Source organism: Myiozetetes cayanensis, unplaced genomic scaffold, assembly GCF_022539395.1.
Source record: "Myiozetetes cayanensis isolate MyiCay16 unplaced genomic scaffold, myiCay2020 scf3, whole genome shotgun sequence".
Taxonomy (NCBI): domain Eukaryota; kingdom Metazoa; phylum Chordata; class Aves; order Passeriformes; family Tyrannidae; genus Myiozetetes; species Myiozetetes cayanensis.
The window spans coordinates 47,573,243-47,595,097 of NW_026087521.1; the positions used below are offsets into that span (position 1 = coordinate 47,573,243).

The window sequence follows — 21,855 nt, forward strand, 5'->3', positions numbered from 1 at the left end:
TAGGCTTATTTTGTATTTTATTTCTACAACCATTGCAAGAGTATTGTTAAGAGAAAATCATGGTGATTCTTTAATGTCTACTGGGCAGGCTCTTCAATTTCATTTTAAAAACAGCACTACTGTTTACCATTTAAAAACAAGGACAGAATTTTACAAAATGTCCACAAGTCTAGACTGCCTATATCCAGATGCCTTTGTATAACCCCTTGTTTAAAGGGCTGCTGATTGCTTATCACTCATGATATTTCAGGCTGGAATCCTGCAAGGTCCATGCATCAGTGATTGAAATCCATGCTGTTTCAAGGCATAGTTGCCAAAAGAGTGGATACCTCTGAATATTTGAAGCAAAATCAAGAGATGGATGGCATCTTCAGAAACACTTATCTTTGACCCTTCTCTGCTCCTATTGAATAGAGCAATATAAATAACACTATCCAAAGAAGGCTGGTCAACATGAAATAATTTTGAAAATGTCACTTCACCAGCACAATATGGACTCTTCCAACAAAAATAATGTCAAAAAGTTCTGAAAATTAACCTAGAATACTAACAAATTTTCCCCCTATAGTATATAAAGCATTAGTGCAGTCTTATTTTAGAGGGCTTGTTTCCAAAGTACTAACACAATTCCTACACTACATTCAGAATATATGTGATGTAAGCCTTCATTTTCCAAATGTGGTACAGTTCAGCATTATACATTGGAACCTCAGAATACACAGAAACCACCTTGATTTAGCAATGACCTTTTATGGTTGACAAAGTCAGCCTGTGGAGAAGGTAACCAAAGTTCAGGCAGGAACCAAAATCTTCCAGTGAGGAGTGTCAGTCCAAATCCACACTTAAGAGCCCTCAGATTTTCTTAACTCTCATGGAGATGTGATCTCTGTGCTGAAGGCAATGGGTCAAATCCTGACAGTTGTGGTGTTGTAGGCAGGTATGAGAAGAGCAAGAGGGTCCAGCAGGGGAGTGGGATGGGAGGTAGACTCCCTGTCTTGGATCTACATATGATGATTAAGGGGCCACTCTGCACTGTAAGGCTGGTCAGGAAGCCTGCTGAAAATGGATTCAGCATGTGTCTGCTCGTGTACCCCTGTCTGTTCACTTGTTCATCACATGCTTACTGATTGCACTCACATTACATGTCTTACTGATTTCACTGACTGTGAAATCACATACAGCTGTGCCTGTATGAGCAGCAGAGCGAGTGGCTGCACACTTGTCAGGGTGCTGAGCACATGCACATTTGCTTGTGTAGCCTATATTCTGTTTCAAGGGATATTGCCACAACAGCAATCCCTGATCTTGCTCAGTACCACATGTGGTACAGCACATTGCAACACAAGGTACAGCATTCCTGGATTTTCTAAGTGATTTCCCTTTGTGTTTCACCAAATACAGCTTTAATAATTCGCTAGTAGCTGTCAGGTAATTTATCCGTATTTGTGTCAGTCCTATAGAATTCCTTCAACAGTTTATGGACTTCTCTAAATAGAAACATCTTTGAGTCCCCGCCTTTCACACATGAAAAATAGTAGAAAAGGAGGAGACAAAGGGAAAATGATGATCTTCTGACAATTCAAATGCCACCAGAGTCTGTGTGGCTTCCTGAGACAGTTCTGTTAATCTCTCTTTTAGTCTCTTCCTCCACCTCTTACAGGCTTCTGTCTTCAATCTCCTTTCCTTCCTTGCTAGTTCATACTGTAACTGACGATGGGTTTTCTTCTCGACTGGCTTCATTTTTGCTGTTCTTCCAGGAGAAAAATCTATTACCTGCACCGCCGATACAAGTTCATGAATAGGTGAGTACAATCCTCATGCTAGTCCAGTTTATGTGCATTTGGACCCAAACAAAGTCAAGCTGGAAGGAAAAGTTTATTAGCTGTGTTTGTAGGAAGGCTGAAGTGATTACATACTAGGATGTCTGAGAAAAAACCAATAAAGAAGTTGCATTTTTAAGGTGTCTGCAATGTAAGAGAGGCAATTCATTTTATCAGTGATGCCTTCTTTAGGAATAAGGAAATATTTTCTTATTGATGGACTCCATGAAGAAGAGTAAGTGTATTAGTGCAAATACTGTATCTCTTTCTTTTCATGTAGCTCGTTAGGGAGTTTCTTGGGGTTAGAGTACCACAGCTACAGCTTTTTTTTTTTCATTTCCATGCACCTTGCTTATTCATAATAGTGATGGCATTATTTATTTATTGCTATCTCTGTGGGGATGCTTAGTGCTTTATTGGTAGATAGGAAGGCAATGAACTGAGTTCATCTCTGGTGTAACATTATTGAGCTTGAGAGACATGTATTTTCAAAAAATCTTTGGAGTGCTTTCACTCAATTATTAAATACCTTTAAGGTTGTGTTTGATGCCTGGTTTATGTCTGACTTAACACAATGAAACACTTTCAGTGCTGCAGTTTGCATTTTCTTTTTCATACCTTGAACAATTAAAAAAATATATCTCAAAAATGACTAAAAATTATACAGGCTTGGCAAAGATCAGATCATATGTTGGCATTTAATGCCCCAGTGCTGGTGATGCAGTTTTTAAAACAGCCTAGCACCTGATTTACTGTGACAAGCTGAGGTCAGTTGAAATATTCCCAAAACCTCTTAGAGAGAAGAATTAGTTTGAAAAATCTGCATTGTGGAGTACAGAGCTGTATCACTTTGCAGATAATGTCATTATATTCACATCCATGGGAAAATAAATCACATATTATCACTCTGCTGTATGAACATATGAAAAAGTATTTTGTACATTAAATTATGTCACAGTGTGATGGTGACTTGACAGTACCAGTACTGATTTCACATTATAGTATTTACTTCTTTATATTAGTAAGTACCAAATGAACACTTTGTGGAGTTAAGACATTTTACCTCTTGGTATAAGGTAATAGGTATACACAATTCTTCTAAAATTTGTTGATGCTCCCCCTCTTTCCATTCCCACCTTACAATAAATACTACAGTGGCTGTTAACTTTGAAATTTGTCTTGACTTTAATAAGGACATGGCTGCTTTGACTAAAGCAATAGATAAGAAGGAGTAGATAAAGACTCTTAACATTTATATGTGGTGTATGAAGTTTTGCTTCATGTTCATTTTCTATTTCAATGTCTCAATGGGAAGAGGTATTATCTTTAACAGGTATTTAGTTCCTCAGTGATGAAAACACTTGGCTAAATTGAATTTTTTGTTCAGATCTATAACTAGCTACTTGAGGTAGAAAAGCTATAACTGAGTAACCCCAGTGACAAAAAGAAAACATTCAGCTTTATTTTCATTTATGTGAAACTTTGATACACAGCTTTCCTCTACTCCTAGTTCAATGTAGATTACAAGTACTTGAAGCCTTTATCCATTTTTTGAGCTAAGACAAACATTATATTGCTATTTGGGCAAAATTTATCTTAGAGAGGACTTGTCACAAGACAAAGCCCAGAGCAGGTCTCTTGCAATTTGTCAACTTGACCTGGGTTTTCATTTGAAAAATTCTAGTGATCTCAAAACTTCAAATAACAAGATTCCTCTAATGTATTTTAAAAGAAAGGAGAGGTATCAGATACCCATCCAGAACTTCATTGTATTTAAAACTAAACTAATACAATATCTAGCACTACAATATGCATAAGGTTCTATGAAAGCTGACCTGCAGATAAAAATCAGTCTCCATTAAAACCTTTTTTTTTTATTTTCCTAACTTTCTCTTTCCTTTGAAAAATTATTTTATCCCTAACCCACTCTATAGTGAGAAAACAGTTTATTTAAAATTATTTGAGAAACACTTTGTGTAAGTTAAACACGATATATATTCAGAAAGAGGGTACTAACTAAAGACTAGACTTGGGGAGCACGGGCGGGGTTGAAGTGGAAGAGATTCTGTCTTTGAGACACTGTTTTAAGTAGCTAATGCTTCATCACTCCATACATGCTATTGTTCCTGTGTAGGTCGCACTTTCCAAACCCTATTCAGCTGAGCATGTGAACTTCTCTATAAAGGAAAATGACACACGGATTAGTCTTGAAGAAGTGATAAAAAAATAGTTGATTTTTAACACTGAGTGTCTGTGTTAGCACCAACACCACTCTTTCAGCTTTTTCCTTTTGAAAGATGTTTCTATAGAATACAAAGCCAACACTGCTGATTGGTGGCACTGTTGGAATGAGTTGCAGAAAATTTAAAAACTTTGTCATTTTTCCTTTTCAAGGAGATAACTTCGGGGGGATGGGGGAGGGTGGTGTATTTTCCCCATTGTACTGCATGTTCTGTGCCTTGCAGAAAGGTTTCACAGCCTTCTCAGACCCCTGTTGCCAGCATGCTCACTGAGCATGCCAAATAATCTGAGTCTTGGGAATGGCAAACCACTAAAATTCTGGGTACACTCAGTGAGAAGCCAACATGAATAATGCATTGCTCTTAAGTGGGGAAAGCACTCAGTCCCTTTGTGAGTGGTTGTGTGGTGTGATAAACCTGCAGTAGGCGGTATCTCAAATGTGCACATTGATTTGCAGGATGAATAGGAAAGGATTACAAATTCACAAGGGTGTTAATAGCTTAGAGAATTCAAATGATTTTAGTTAGCAAGAATGGAACAGGATATTTAGAAAAAACCTCTTCCTGATTCTTCTTCTCTTTTCCCCTTTTCCACATCCAGACACACTAAGCCTGTTGAATATATAGTAGCACAGAGCTCATGGCATTTACAGAGGAAAAACTAGAGGTCAAAAAACAGGGATTTCCTATGCAGAGAACTTTCCCTTGGCATTCCTATCAGTGGCTACACAGACTAGCTCAAGGATGTCAGGCTGAATGCTTCAACTGGAGAGTTACAATGAAGCCCTGGGATATGACATCTTAGCTGTGCAGGCATTTGCAAACTACCTCCTCCTGTGCTCCAAACTGCTGGGTCAGTGCAAACACTGCCCATGAAGAGTTTTCAATTAATTTAGTGTAAATCTTATGTTATGTTTCCATACATATTACTGTTTTTCCAAACAGTCCTGATGATAAATTTGCATGCACACAACACATCTCCCTCTGTCATGCCATTCCTACATTGAAAATATACAAATGGTGCCAAAACAGGTAGAGCTGATTTGTTTACAATTTTGAAATGTGTCCATGTTTAAGAATGAGTGTTAGCTTTCTCATCCAAGATAAAAATACCTGATGAGAGAAGGTCAAATATTTCAGGAAATATATATGTATTTTAAATGAAAGTATGTAATACTTTCACATCACTTCCTCACACACCCTCCCTCAAACTGACAGTACAGAGCTCTCAGCATTTGTTAGTCAAAGAGTTGTTACACTGGCTTCTGACCAAAAAAAAAAAAAAAAAAAATCTAACCACATTTCCAGTCCTTGTGCTTCATTTAGGACTAAACTTTAAGTTCAAAAGAAGTCAATTCTTGCTGTTTACCTCCAGTTCTGAAAAGGTTCATCCAGTGACCGAAGTACATGCATACTCCAAAATCTGGAGTCTGTGATTTTTGCAGCCTAGTGATCACTAGAACTTGAAGTTGTTAGGGATTTCTGAGAAAGAAGGGCTCATTGTGCCAGACGTGTCATTTTTCTTAGGCATTTTTTATTACAGGATTTTAGTATGGATTTGAATTTGGTTTAGTTGTCTTCTCCAATCAGCTCTGATTCTTCCCTTCATTTCACTGTGTGTCTTTGCATGAGTGCACTTGTAGTTAAATCTCCCCTTTCTGCAGCTTGATCATAGTGTGCTTTCACCTTCCTAATGTAAGAATCTGCATAGCAGTCACCTGCTAACCTGTTCACTGAGTATGCTGGTTTCATGGAGGTTGTAGAATTGCGAGAAACTGCAGTTGAACCAAATGAGCAAAGTAGCCTATTTTTTAATAGCATCAATTGCAAGGTAAGAATCTGTACAGAGGGCAATGAAGGGGTGCAACTTGCTGGGGTTTAGCTGTCACAATATCTGATGTTCTAATATTTGGATGTCCAAAATCTACTGTGTCAATTAAACCTGAAATTTAAGCTATCTGCAAACTGAGAAATAAAGGTTTACAGACTTGCCCAGTGCTTACTGGGCTTAATAAGATTATGGTAGCAAGTAACATCAGCACTGCTTTTCTGTTGAGACAAAATAAGATGCTCCTCTGCTGAAAGCTGATTATTAATAGTTAGGTTCAGTATGCATAATTTGGTCTGCCTCAAAAAAAGTTAAAAGACATGCATCTTTTCTGGTTGTGGCCTGGTTTGACAGCCTGTGCTCAGTAATGTAGTGAAAAAAACCATTATTTCAAATGCTCACACTTTTCATGTGCTGCAGGATCGAGAAACAAATAAGCAGGTTCCGAGGATGGTTGCCCAAAAAGCCAATGAAACTGGACAAGGAAACACTGCCAGATCTGGAGGAGAATGACTGCTATACTGCTCCATTCAGCCAACAAAGAATCCATCAGTGAGTATTTTATTAGAACTGCAAGATGAAAACTTTTCCTTCTGGATACACCTTTGAAAAAATCAATTTCTTAGTTCATGTTTTAAAGACTAGTGCCTTCATATTAGTTCTTTATCACAAAAAGGGAAAGACAGAGAGTCTGCGTTTCTCTTAATCAAAGGTCCAGCTCAAAGCTACAGGAAATCAACTGGAAAGTTCCTTTTAATTCACTGGAATTTCAATTATATCCCTAAAGTAGTCAAACAGCTATTTTCTCTCAGGCCAGAATTGCAGTTGTTCTTTTTCACTTTAAGATGTAATTAAAACTTCTTTTCTCAGCATTTCTGTATGTTTAGCATAATCAAAATTAGTCCTTCTAGCACCGATGGTTGAAATACTGATATGGCATTTAATTCCTAGTTATGACTGTAGAAAAACTATAACTCTAAAGAAAACAGACAATGTTGGGGGTTTTGCATTTCACTTTTACTTTTACGGAAGCAAAACTGCTTGTGAAATGCCAGTGTTTAGACCTATCAGGTTTAGACTGATAGGTCTAAACACTGGCATTTCACAAGCAGTTTAGACTGCTAGGTCTGATCAGACACTCTTCTAAGCATACCAGTGACACCAGTATTGCACCAGTGTTATTGCGAAATCATCTGACTACAAGAAGCCCTTATTCACTTGTAAAATGCAGAACAGAAAAAGCCCCATGACTTTCAGTGCTCATGTTGAATTTAAGGGATGTCAAATTTTGGATGTCTTAAGGGTAGTTATAAAGCTTGTGATGGGGAAAGAATCATTGACTGAGAGCAAAACCACAAAGAATAGGCAGCACTGACAAGGATACTAATAGAAGACACAGAATGAATTACAGGTAGCTCAAAGCCAAAATTCTGAAATGTATGTTTTTATTCAGGGAGAAGCCAAGTTGATAATGCTCTAAAATGCCTCACTTTGAATGAATATTCTTTCAGCGATTGGATGTATTAGCTGCAATAAGAATGAATAGCATAAACCTCTACCACAAGTAGTGTCTTTCCAACAGCAGAAAAACAAGAACAGGTGTAAAACTCCAGGGAAATTTCAGTAGAAGTATGTTTGATAATTGAGCAAAAAGATGGGTCAGTTATTGTGCCCTGCAAGATGAAGAGTAGGTGCAAATTAATTTGAGAGTAGACCTGTGATAATAAAAAAATAATAAATTGGGATGACAGTATTAATATTTTTATAAACAGTAATATTAACTGCTAACTTTCTGTAAAATTACTGCACATAAGAAAGCAGCTGGGTATTTTTTTGTGGCTGAAAGGAGAATTGACACATATGAACCAGAATATTTTTTCATTCTTCTGCCTTGCTCATGGTTGTGTTTGTAAACTGGCACGAGGGATTTATTAAGTACTGTGTTAGTTTCATTAACACTCCTGCTGTTGTTTGGCACTTCTTGTACCTCATTGTAGACTTGGAAGCTTTGCTCCCCAGCAGGCACAAAATTTTCTGTTTTACTTTCTGTGTGTAGTCTTCCTTTCCTTTTTTTGTGGGAACTGATAAAATATTGGCTGAGCTATCCTCCTTCTCCCAAAAGATTCTGGCTCTGACAGCATTCGTGTTCCTATCACGCTCCAGCCTGTTGGCTGCGTCTGTCTTGTTTTGCTTCACTAGAATTTTGAAATACAATGACTTGTTTAATATTTGTCTAGTGAGCTGCATGCAGGTTTTAATTTTTAATCCAGAGAACCACAATAATGTTTTAGGAATGTGAAAATAAATACTTACTGAAATTCTTGAGATGTCAAAATTAAGAATTGACATCTACAGTAATCTTATGATAATTTAGCTTGCATTTTGTCAGTAGTAAGAAAAGTCCACACATTTTCATATTTGGGTACTTAAGACTTTGCTGCAGTGCTCTTACCGTATCATATTGCCATTACAATGCAGCTATAATGGATGCTACATAATTGTCCCAGGCAGTTACTTACGGAGTTGGGTCAAGAATTCCTTATTTCTTCTATTCTTCATAGCTTCAGATGTTTTTCATCTCATCAAAGAACAGAGTAGTTTATCTTTTGTGATGTAGCCACAGCTTTTGCATTTAGATCTCCAGTCTGATATGGGTGATGGCTATAACACAGCCTGAGTACAGTCTTCATTTGTGATAGCTGCTTTTAAAAGCATGGAAAGACGCATGACAGACAATACTCACAACTCGGTGTCTAGGGAGGAAAATAGTTAAGAGTAAGCCCCACAATGGCTGATCAGTCCTTTTTCAACAGGAACTAATTTTTTTAAATACTGATGTATAAGGAGTAAGTGCAATTTTAGAAGATATTGATTGTCTTTTTTTTTTCTTGCATTTTTCTTTGTCATTCAGATGCCAAAAGGCCCAGTGTGGAGAAAGGTTAGCTTTCTGAAAAAGAATTGTTTGTTTTAAAAGCTAACTGTCTATCCTCCCTCCAAATCAGACAAAGAAGAAAATACAAGATGTGCCTAAATATGTTTTCCAATGTGGCTTCAGGTTTTCTTTTACAGGGATTACGGCATGCCTTATAGGGTATATCCCAAAACTGTCAGTACAAGAGAAGACCAAAATTCATCTTGTTTCTTAAGTAATAGGAAATCTCTTTTTGGAGGAAGGAAGTTCTGAAAGGCTTCGATTTTTTTTTTTTTTTTAACTGTGTGGAATACAAAATTATAATTTTTGGGATAGACTCCTAAGTAGTGTCTCTTTTCTGCAGCCACAACTTAGAAAAGGCCTTATTGATACCAAAGCGTTTATTCTGAAAATTGTCAGTTACAAGAATGCACAATATGTGAAAAATATTTTCCCTCAGACATAATTAGTTGTTTTTCTACTACATCTTAGTTATTTTATGTAGTGAGCTGTTGGTCAGTTGGGAATAGTAACAGTAGCAATTAGCTGCAATTTCTTAGATAGCTGTACACAAGCTAGGAAAATACTTTTAATTGCTGTTTAGGGATTTCATCTAAAAGCAATAAACTCTCTGGTTAAATATTAATTTAATATATAATTGAATAAACCACTTAAAATAAATATTTCTTACTTAGTGAAAATCAGATTAAAAATTTGCACAATTAGGAGGACTAGGATAGTATCTGAATTAATTAAACAAAAATGGCCCTGTTTACCAGAGGTTAATGGAGTGATTCTCATTTGTACTGTGCCCTCTTGTGATACATGAGGACCTCCTTCTGTATTTTTTTCACATTTCCAAGATATGTGTCTCTCAGGGTGGAGTTACTTTTTAAGCTTTCTCTGATGTTCAAATTGATCTTAAAAAATCCCATCTCTACTAAGATGATCTGTGCCCATATTTCCCTGAGCTGCCTCACCCCAAAATCATGGATGGATCAGGGGCTGCTGCAGTTGGAAACAAGGCACAGGGACACTTACTTATTCTGAACCAGGGTGTTCATTCTTGTGTTTAAATATATCTACAGTTTAAAACCTATATGTTGATAAATGGCTTTTTATAAATGCAGAATCACAGTTCTGTAAATCCTGCTCTTAAACAAATCTTTGTGCTACCAAACATTGCCCTGCAATGGGTTTTTAAAATTCTCTCTGATTCTGGAAGTTTTGATGGCCTGACAAATAAAATTAAACAGGGCATCCTTGAAAAATACAATAAATTCATTCTGTCTCAGGTGAATATTTCTGAATGAACCAATTTTCATGAAGAAGTGATCTGGGGAAGACTGGTCTGGGGGGAAGGGCAGAGGAAAATAGAGGAGATATTCAGCACTTTTATGACTCTCTATTTTACTCTGGCACTTTTGATACTGTGATGTGCCAAAATGGAAACAGAGCCACTCTGTCTGAAGACAAACTTTATCCTAAAGTGATCCTGTTTTAGGCATATAATACGAAAAATCCCTGATAACCATTAATAAACATTTCCTTTTAGATAAACAAAAGAAGTTTAAGTTAAGAAGTTTAAAATTTTAAGTTAAAAGTCAAGCAAAATTAAAATAAAGAGCAAGTGCTCATAATATACCTGTTTTCAAACACATAAAGTATAGGAATGTGTGGTAATATTCTCACTGCAAAGTCAAGTAAAATTAAAATAAAGAGCAAGTACTCATAACATGCCCATTTTCAAACAAATAAAGTATAAGAATGTGTGGTAATATTCTCACTGGAATACTGCAGGCTTATCTTGTTGCTGCTACTACAGCTGATGATTTACTTTCTCTGATGTTAAATGAGGTAAAAGCCTGCTTTAGTGATTTACCTGGGAGAACACAGAGTTGGGCATTTTTCCTGTGCTAAAGAATACACCACTTATACAGTGATTACTACCTTGGACAACATCTGTGCTCTTAGTCTGTACTGCCTCCAGCAGTAGACATTTTCTTGGAACACCCTCTTAGGTATGGTGAGTGTCAGACATCAAATGTTTCAGTGTCTGTGGATCCCACAGAGCAAAGATGCACACTGGTAAGTGCATGCACACATCCTCACTTTTTAGCTTTGTAACCAGACCATGGGTGGTCAGTTTTCAGCTTGTGTATCTTACCAGTACAGCAGAAAGTAGCCTTTTCCTGCCTTTTGCTTCTCCAAAATAATTTGAAAAATAAACTCACTTTTTTTTCAAATGGGTTTTCAAATATTCAAGAGCTAAATTTGCCATTAAAGAGTTTGTACAACCTGCAAAATTACCAAAGAGAATGTATGAACAGGAATTCACTGGTAATTTGTTCTTGGTTGAATTTACATTAATTTGAGGCCTTTCGTTAATCAACAGTTAGCTTTGCTGTGCTTTGTTATCCATGGAAAGATAGTTTGAAGTTTCCAGTTCAGAGTCTAATTAAGAAGGCTACAAACAGTTTGAAAGCAATTAACCTTTACTGACTCTTCATGCCTCTTACCGTGTGCATGTAAGAGCAATTTTTTCACAATGACATTTTTAAAGGGACTTTAATTAAGAATCAACGGTGGCACCTTTCCTCACAGAAGTACTCTCATTATCTTCATTGGGATTTTGCTTTTGAGTAAGGACACCTCAGACAAATAAGACTTGCAGGACCAGGCTAATGGCTATAGCTGTTGTGGGACAAATCACTGGCGGTATCTACCTATGGATTAACTTCACAAGTAATAAAAAATAAAAATATTTTTTGTCTTACAAATGAGGCAACAAAGCGATAAAAACCTTCTGTGAACTGCCTTATAAATTAAGTCTAAGCCCTTACTGAGCCTGAAGACAAGTTGTATTGCTCTTCTGAATATTCAAATCCCAGTGCATATTGAAAATCTGACGAGGGCAGCAGAAACAGAATGGCTGAGGAAAGTGTTCCATCTTAGAGCAACAAAGGTTAAAAAACTCACTAGAAAGCCTCTGCCTCATACAGTTTATAGCTCAGTAATGTCTGAAAAATGTTTATGTGAAAATGTCTTCAGCTCTGGCCTCTGTGAACTGAAATTTGAAGTGTGAGATTCTTCATAGACTGAGAAAATCTTTCTCTGAATTCTTTATTGGATGCTGTAGACCATGAAATAGCCTTGATGGTTATTCTGTGAATATGGATTTATCATTCACATTCAGAAATAAGCCAACCTGGAGCACAAAATTTTGGAGAAAGGAATGTCCATGGAAAGAAACAGTGGTGGTTGAAAGGGGGTAAGTCCTGCACTGAGCTGCCAGATTCTCACGTGACAAGAACAATTCCTATGATTTTTGAGAAAAATTGAAACTTCCCTGGCATTGCCCTAATTTATGTCAGCCTCTAACTGGGATGTTGTGACATGTAGCTAAAATTACTTGAGATATTCTCAGCCTTTCTGTGCCTTTCACTCATGTCTGTCTATTTTTGTTTCCTGTGCCGGAGGTCCCTACCCCCTTGATTATGCTGATGCTGATATTTGTAGGGCTACTCTACAGACATTTTCACAGAAAATACTGACTATTTGAGTTAAGCAAATGAAAAAAAAAAAAAACCACAAGATTTTTATATACAAGAATAAGTGAGGACTATTATTATTTGAGGGTGATATTATTTATTATTTATCACATACAATTCTATCCCAAAATAATGCTATTGTTTGGGAAGGGCCAGGACATCCAGAGGACTCATTTTGGCACTCCTTTTCTGCCATTGCTGAACTCTAGCATCTCTTCTTCATCCATGTCTTCATGAGTAACTTCGGAAAACACTGAAGGACGTGGCCTAGTCTGGTCATGGAGAGTCCTTCCTCTCCTCTCCTCTCCTCCTCCTATCCTCTGATACCTTTTACTGGCACAAGACTGGGAAGAACAGAACCTCTGCAGCTCATATACTCACAGTTTTAGGACTGCTTCAGCTAGTCCTGGATTTGGCACAGTTCTTCATGGCAGTTATTATACTGAGGTGTTTATATCTGATTCACAGCCACATCTGGTTATTTCTTTTTGGCCATATGAGATCAAACACAATTGCTAAGTTTACAAATGAATGAAAATGACTAAATGTTTCTTTAAACAAGTAAATTTTTTCTTTGTTTTGTTGGAAGGATTTTAAGTTTGCATAATCTTTTATTTTGGATTTGTGATTCATGAAAATAGAAGGGCCTAAATGGAAATAAAACTATTAAACAACTTCTCCAGAAAAGTTGTTGAAATGGCTACCTCTACTTGCAGTATAAGATAGTCATGGTAACAGATGGGCAAAATAACCTTATATCACAAGGAGAATAGAATCATAGAATCATAGAATCAGCTGGGTTGGAAAGGACCTCTGAGATCATCAAGTCCAATCCTTGATCCACTACCTCTATGGTTACCAGACTATGGTACTATGTGCCACATCCAGTCTCATCTTAAAAACCTCCAGAAATGGAGAATCCACCACTTAACACTTAGAGCAAGGTGTTACCTGATTCCATGTTGCTAGTTTCCCAGATAAGGTGATTCAGTTTTCACTTGAACCCTACAACAACTCATAGCTAAGTTAAAATGACAATTACTGTGCTGTTTTGATTTTATAAATTATCTTCACAGTTCTTTAAGATTCAATGCTGTCTGGGAGGTGAGACCTTAGAAAGTCAGTCAGTAGAAGAAAATCAAAGAAAGTGCAAAAATCCCTAATTGTTCATTTCTGGTTTACTGCTGTCTTTTAATTTGTTTCTGCTGTTACTAAAATAGCCTAAACTGAGTTTCAGCTCCAGCTGGAAAAAGGGCTCTTCTACCTAGTTCAGAGTTTGGGCTGGTTTTTTTAATATAATTTCCTTAAGCATTCAGACTTACATGATGACACTATTTCTTTTTGTCAAAATACTTCTAATACTTATGATTTACATACTGGTTACTTTTAATTAAATTTGGTAAAGGTGTAGTGTATGAAAGATAAGCATAGTCTTATCTACTTTTCGAGTAACAGCAGCTTGAAAATGAATAGTGGCCCGAAACTTGCCTATACAGAAAAGGCCATGACCAGTGGACACCAATTGTATTTAGCTGTTTGCCAGCAGCCCATGGTGGCTGGATAATATGCATAAATCAAATCACTTTCAGTAGGTACTGTAGGACACTTTGGGAATGGTAGGGATGTGGAAGGAAGCCAGAAATATAGTACTGAGTAGATTTTAGACACAAAAATGACCTGTGAGTATCTGGGGTGTCGTGGGAAAGGAGAAATGAGATAGTGACGTCTAGAAAACCACCTTTCTTTAATTCTGATGCTCTTGGAGCAACTTGTCTTTTATACTTTTACTTAGGGATTTTTTTTTACTATCTGCCTTGGAAGTGGAACATAACAAATTTACACATTGTATTGTATTGAAAATTCAGCAGAGAACTTTGGTAATAAAGAGGGATCATGTGGAGTCCTCAAAGTTCATAAGTTGGATTTCTCGCATGTTTTTCCAAATGACTGTAGAGATGCAAATCCACATATTATTCCCCATGGATTCATTCTGAAAAAGCAAATTTTCTTTTGGTTAATATTACCTGAGGGGAAAACTGAGCAATGTATCCGACATTGTGCAGAAGAGAAGGTGATATAAATCCGTGACAAGCTCCCTATTAAGAAGATCTCTGTTAAGGTCAGATTTGTCTAGCATGCTGTCCTACAGGTTTATCTCTCTCTGACATCTCTATGACTTTAACATTTTATTTATCAGTATATTCAGTTCTGCAGCTCTTCACCAACACAGAAGAGGAAAACAACCTTGACTCCTACACAAAGGGTTCTTTGTTTTGGTTTGTTTGGGGTTTTGTTTTTGGTTTTGTTTTTTTATTGATTTATTTTCCTGGACTCAGCACAATTCTGTCTAAACCATTGAATCTGCATTCATACATAACTGTATAAGTAGCCTCTGAAATCTAATTTTTTACTCTATTTTAGCTTCCAGGACCAAATATAGGAGTATGTAATACTTTCCATTTTTAACATAGTGTTTGATTTACAGTAAGAGTGGTTTACCAAGTCGATGTTTCCATCTGACTCTTAATGGTAAAGTATAATTAAAAAGCCTGAAATATAAATCAAATGTGAATTTCTACAGCTGAACTTACAAATAGTATGTTTTTGCAAATTTTTGTGCAAGCATTTTGTAGTTTTCTATGAATTATCTAAAAGTGATGCTTATCATGATGAATACTTAAATATCTTTAATCTTTCTTCAGACTTCTCCATGTAATTCTTTGTTAGAGAATGAACACTGTTACTGACAGTATCTCACCTGGTGAAGTGTCTCAATCTAGTGTCTTTAACTCTCCTTGCACTTGTTCACATACTGTAGATTTTTAGTATGCTATACAAAGTAATGGAACTAAATATGTGCCTTAAATGTGCTACTATATATTTCTGAGATACCCTTTTTTTTTTTTATTTTCATGCAGCTTCATAATACACAACAAAGATACTTTCTTCAATAATGCTACAAGAAGTAGAATTGTACACCATATCTTACAAAGAGTGAAATACGAAGAAGGGAAAAACAAAATTGGTAAGTACTGAGCAATGTGTTTTTAAACATGGGTTTAAAAAAAGAGAGGAGAAGTCTGCCTGGGCTTATAACAGACTATTTTGCTTCCTTTTTAATTGCCCCAGTTTTGAGCTGTTTACATCTCACCTACTGCTGTTGTAGGGATTTTGCCTGGAAGATGTGATTATTTCCATGTAATTTCAGACAGCTTTCACAGGCACGTGTTGTCTGGGATGTCATGGGATTTATCACCTCTGCAAGGGAAGAGGCTGATTTAAACTGGAAATATGAACAGATTACAAGCAGTGGAGAAGCAGATAGACTGATGCAGGAAAACTTTTACTCCTCCATAAACATGTGTTTGGAAGGATGGCAAGATTTGTGCTGCTGTACATCTCAGCTTATAGGGCTTCTCCCTATAGAAGTTGTCTGTAGAAGCTCTCGTATAGAGAAGACATCGTGTCTTCCATCCTTAAGAGAGATGGAAAGGACAGTATCTCTGTAGTTGCTGTAGTTCAAGTCCTCAGTGCAAAAAACTGCAGTGCATAATTGTGGCTTCACTTTCAAATAGTGAGTGGAGTGGACATTTGTAGCAGCACATATGCAGGTCCAGGAGAGCGGGCAGTGACAGAAGAGGGATGAAATACAAAACAGTGGCTGCCTTCTGTGATACAGAGCACAAGCTACTTGAGTACCACACGGATAGTGTGGCATCACAAATGTAGAGGCAATCCCCGTAAAAGTCTGCAGCCCTATTTCATTTCCTTGCTGTCTAAACCTCACCTTTCCTGAAGAGGATGAGAAATACCTCAGAATTTAACTTTTTTCTTTCTTTCTCAGTCCCTGCGATGAGGGCAGCAATAGCTTAAGCAGAGCAGCCATTGTGCCTAGTACACACACTTGCAGTCCCTGCCTACCTCAAGATCCCAATCTCCCTCACATATCAACTTGTGTTATACCTATAGTGAATACAACCTTGCAGTGATCATCGGGCAGAGCAAAGCCCAGCTTGGCTGTACAGATTTTGCTTTTCTGCTAGAGACATTGTGAGAAAGCATATTCTGCCAGGCAGATACTGATGCTACCACTGAAAATGGTAATCACATTGAATTAATATGTCTCATTGCTGTGTTCTTGCTGCTATCAGTCCCCTGTGAATTAGGAGAGGAATTAAGACTTTATCCCTCTTGGTTGATAGGGTTCAAATGCCATCAGGTTGTTAGTCTCAGTATTTTCTTTTGCATTGTTATTATATGGAAATTCAGAGTTTCAGTTGCTTTAGTGGCCTGCAGTTTAAAAACGTAAAGATCTTCCCTGAAGTTTTCAGCTCCCAAGATATGCAGCCTTTCATCTAAATAGCTTTCTTAGACCATATTTTAAGTCAAACTTGGACCATATTTGCAGTCCTGCTGCAAGGTTCCTAATTTCATTGAAGTTACACTAAAGGTGGATATGGAAAATGAATCTTTAAACCTCTAGCATAATAAATGGTAGATTCTGATTAATATTTGAACAAGTTTTTGCTGGTATTATATCTTAGTTATCAAAATCTATAAAAGAATAATTTTTCTACATGTTTCTTGTACTGTCAATAGACTTCAATCTTCATTTGGCCAGTTATTATGAAAATGTGTTTTGTTTTTTACCTACCATTTTTTCTGCTCCTATTGGTAAATAATTGAATACTTTTGATTCTTAGGTCTGAATAGATTGCTCAGTAATGGCTCCTATGAAGCTGCATTTCCTCTTCATGAGGTATTTTTCTCAGTTTGTTTTTTTGGGAGGGTTTTTTTGCTTTTTAAACAGATATTTTCCGTAAATTTTATCCTTAATTCTATAAACATTTATTTTCAGTCTTATTAATGTTATTACTCTCTTAAATTCCGTGTCTACCTCTGACATACCTCCCATTTAGCAATGCTTTTTCCTTGAGAAAAAAACTGGGGGGAGTTTCCTGTAAAAAGAAATGAGTAAGTAGAGTTGTTCTGGATCTACTCTGTAAAAAGTATTTGAGTTGATAAATCAGTGTATTTTCAGAGGATAAAAAATATCATGTTCTGTTTTGGGGTGGTTTTTTTTTGAGATTCTGCAATTTACAGCCTTTGATTTGAATACTATTTATCGTAAATTTCTTAGGAAGAATAATCTCAAATCTTAGTGAAGTCAGATGGTATTTTTCTTAATGTCATGTTTAGCTTTCAGAGTATAAATATGGAGTTTACATAAATTGTGTTATCCATACTGATAGTGAGAGAGATTTCTTAAATATTCTTTTTTTGCTGCTGTTGTTCATTAATGTCCAGATTTGTATTTTAGGGAAGTTACAGAAGTAAGAATTCGATAAAAACCCATGGGGCAGAAAACCACAGACACTTGCTCTATGAGTGCTGGGCTTCCTGGGGAGTGTGGTATAAATACCAGCCTCTGGATCTTGTAAGGTAGGACTCACCTGCTTTTACTTTGTCACATTGTAGGTGCTTTGAGAATAGGTTATCTCGCTTCTGACAAAACCGTGAAGAGCACAATTAATTCATGTGATTTTTAAAATCTGATCCTGAGGTCATGGAACTACATTTAGTTCATGGTGCCATACATCCAGAGAAATATCTATACAGGAGTTTGTGGAGGGCCCAAAAGTGAAGGGAGTTTCCTTCTAGAGTTTCCTGATGTCATAACTTCTAATGAACAGTTTGCAAAATATTTGAGAGAAAAATATGAAGAGAGAAATCTGTGGAGGCTGGATATACTTGGTTACATATATGTCTGCTAGAGGAGTTCTTCATCCTCAGAGCATGGCTTTGGTGAAAAACAGGCTCTCATCGACTAAAACTTCTTTTTCCAAAAATGCAACCACAGAACAGGCCCTGGATGAAGTTCCTCCATTCTTAGAAATGGTGCAGAGCAGAGCTTACTGTCACTGAGTGTACTGCTGTGTTCAGCAACACTAGTGGTGCCCTCTCTGTACCACCGCTCTTCAACTCAGACCAGCTACATCATCACTGTCCAGATTTGTACTCATTTTGGAAGTAGTCTACAAATTAAAATACACTGAGAAAGCTGAGATGTGATTCCAAATTCTTATAGCCCTTTTAAATAACCTTTTCAAATAGGCTTTGATGCACTAATAGAGGATTACATATTTTTTATGCGTATATAGGGAGCCAGAGCCTTTACTGCTCATATTGGCAGAAGTATTATTGGGCAGTAATGGGATTCTTCTACTTGAAGAGAGAAATATGGAGCTACAACAGCCTATTAATAAAGTCTTCAGATGTACCAGGACTACTAAAGACATTGATACACTGGCTATCAGGAAGGGTCATCCAGGGCATGCAGTCAGGCCAGCATATTAATTTCCTCTTTTGTAAGTCCTGTATCTGATAGAAACCTTTGCTTTTACTTATTCTCAAAATTGTTTCCAGATGAAAGATTTGTAGAGGGTGGCCCTCAAGATAGACAGTGTTGCTGATTAAGGCTATATAAAACCTATCCATTTCATGAAACAGAAGGTGTTCAATTTCCATGCATAAAAAGTTCACAGAGAAATACAAAAAAAAGTTTTACTGAGTCATGTAATTTTTTTAATGCTTTACAAAAGAATGTACTAGACCTCATAATTTAGTCCCAAAAGCTTCTTATTTCTTTTTTAATACATTGGGCTCATAAATAGAAATAAGGAATTTCTGTCAAATTACATAATGAAATTTCTGATTTATAGAGGAGCCAACAATTATACTGAAGGGGGTTTTTTTGCTTGTAATTTTCTGGTATACAATAAGGTATTAATATCACTATATAAACAACTTATCTCTATAGTGTTTTTTAATTATTTTTCCATGGTGGTCAAGGTTACTATTCTTCATCAACATTTCTTTACTTGTGAAAGTGCTGTTGAGGCAACATCTTGTGTTTGGATTAATTTGCTGATCTGGTATCTGAAAGGGGCTTGGTAGCAGCCTTCTTGAATAGCTTGGGTTTAAAGTTTAAGATTTTTTAAGAAGCTTTAGGTTTTCATCTAACAGTTTTTTCCAAATCTATTTTACAATAATAAAAAAAAAAGACAATAGAAAGAGCAGACCAACTAGCTGAGGTCATGAGTGTACTGTCACTGTTCAGAGTACGTGTTTAGCCAAAGAGAAGAGGGTCAGGGGGAGTTTTGAGGTTCCCCGAGCACTGACAGCAGCCTGAGTCTTGGAAGCCATCAAACTCAGCAGGGTTCAAGGCTGCAGCCCCAGCACGGCTTGCCATTTGCTGCTGGAACACATCCACAGCTGTGGTGAATTCACTGAAGGAGGGGTGACAAGAAAGGGAAGAGAATTCCTTTTTCTTCTCACTTCACAGATGCTGGATTACTCCAATTTCCTTAGCTCCTGCCAAGTCTTCAAATCCTCTGAAAATTCATCAGGAGTTAAGGAAATGCGAGTAATCCAGCATCTGTGAATGAATCTTTCATGTCTACTGCCACTCCCAGCAGTTCACGTCTATTGAGCTGGAGATTTTTTCTTGAAGAACTGACAACACCAGCAAGACCAGCAAGTTGTTCATTTCACTTAGCAGCATCTCAGCAGGTATACTTTAAACAGAAGGGGTTTTTTCAGTACCAGTTCTACTTTTTTTTTTTTCCCTCATAACAACAGCTATGTGGTGCTGTGCTTGAAGGGTATAGTGTTGTCATCTGTACAAAAGGAGTGGATGGATTATGATTCTTCCACAGACATCTGGCCAGAACTTATGCCTCTAGTTGACATTATGTTTTAGAAAGTCTAAGGAGTAAATTAGACATAGATAGTATAATTATCACATTACTGATATTTCTATCTCAAAGTCAAGTTGCCACAATGGTAAGTGAAATTTTTCATACTTCTGTGCTAATTTATTTTCCTAAGATGTTAAAATGAGGTTTTCATCTCCTGTGCTGTCAATTTGGTGAATCTCAGATTTCATTTAATCTCATGAGCTGGCTGTTATGGAGGTACTAGTCACTAGAAATAAACAAGAAAAAGAAATTGAGGGGAATTGCATGATCCTGCTTTCACTCTTCTTTGAAACGTGGCAATATGAAGAAACAGACTTGGCATAATTTGCAAAGCCACTCTTATTAATCAACAGATGTAGTACTATGATTTTAATTATACTTCTCTTGGAATTTAGTATTCATGGTTAGATTACAAGAATAATTTAAGACCCTTAGAACTGATAATAATTGGAAAGAAACAAAATGTATTATATTTATATGCTCTGGGACTCTGTAAATCAATGGAAACAGCTGCATTGATTCCTGGGGGCTTTAGATCAGCCCCTTCACACTTCTGTGTATAGCTGCTTCCCTCTAGATTGTGCACAAATTTCTCCTGCTGTTGCTTGTGCATGTTATTCACAGGACAAAAAGGGAGGAAGAAAACTATATTTTAAAGTGATTGTAAAGCTACCAAAATGAACCTGAAAACAAAACTAATGCCTCAGTAACTTGAATTTTGATCCATGCTTACATTAAATGTCTTGATCTCAAACCAACCACTCCCTTTCAATTTCCTGTCCAAAACACTTACTGGAGATCTCTAGTTTCTGTAATGTTGAAAATTCTGTACTGGATTTCATTCTGACCTGCAAAAGGGTCAATGAAAATAGATAGGTTCTTGGCCTGAGCCCAAACCTGTCTATTTCTAGATCCATGACTTCCTTCCAGGCATCCTGAAAGCAAAATATTCTATAATGAAGGTCATTAACCACAGAATAATCCAATATCACATTCCATAGGTCTGAAATTAGACCTTGAAGCTTAATATTATCATTATTATATTAATATTATTATTATATTATCAGAAATGTGCCTTATTGATAAATACTGAGATTGAAATCTTGACCCAGTTATGTCATAGTTCTACCATTGGAATGGGGTCAGAGGATAGACAGTTCACCATTAAGGGAAGCAGTATAGAAGGGCTGGTGTACAGGCTAGCATACAATTGAGAAGCTGAGATTATTTTTTTATTATTAGTTTAATGGTCAGCATATATAGGAATAGGAGAGATGGATTATTCTATTATGTGCTTGGGGGTTTTTTCATGTCTTTTCTTTTTAGGTTAGTTATTGAGAAAATACATTTTTTTTCTGTCCTCATTAATAATCTGAAAAATCGGATAGTAATAAATTAGCAAAGTTAGAAGAATGCAAGCATGTTATCAATGCTGGAAAAGTTCAAAGAGGCCTTCAGATGAGCAGAGTGAAATTTAGGTATAAGTAATTCACAATGATGTATTAAAAAAAAATCTCTGGAATTCTTCCTCTACATTGCTGAGCTCTGGCCCAAAGAGAATTGCCATCACTTTGGGAAGCTGTATGAAATTTCTGTTCTTTATATAGTGACAGAGAAGAAACAAAGAGCTAGTTCTTCATGCAAATGTTTGGGGAGTATTGAAGGGAAAGAACAGCAAAGGTATCTCTAAACCATTTACACCTCCTAAGGGTCATGATGGTCCAGGCTGGCTGAACTACATGTTG

General features: G+C 36.7%; 1 protein-coding gene across 7 annotated transcripts in view; it reads left to right on the forward strand.

Moving 5' to 3' along the window:
* Positions 1-21,855, forward strand: part of ANO4 (anoctamin 4) — a 164,382-nt gene that overhangs the window by 98,398 nt on the left and 44,129 nt on the right. For all 7 annotated transcript variants that reach the window (XM_050325516.1, XM_050325514.1, XM_050325518.1 and 4 more), the window contains 5 exons: positions 1,758-1,802; positions 6,309-6,440; positions 15,269-15,375; positions 17,054-17,109; positions 17,671-17,792. In XM_050325516.1, the coding sequence (XP_050181473.1) occupies positions 1,758-1,802; positions 6,309-6,440; positions 15,269-15,375; positions 17,054-17,109; positions 17,671-17,792 (462 nt within the window). The remainder of the gene's footprint in view (positions 1-1,757; positions 1,803-6,308; positions 6,441-15,268; positions 15,376-17,053; positions 17,110-17,670; positions 17,793-21,855) is intronic.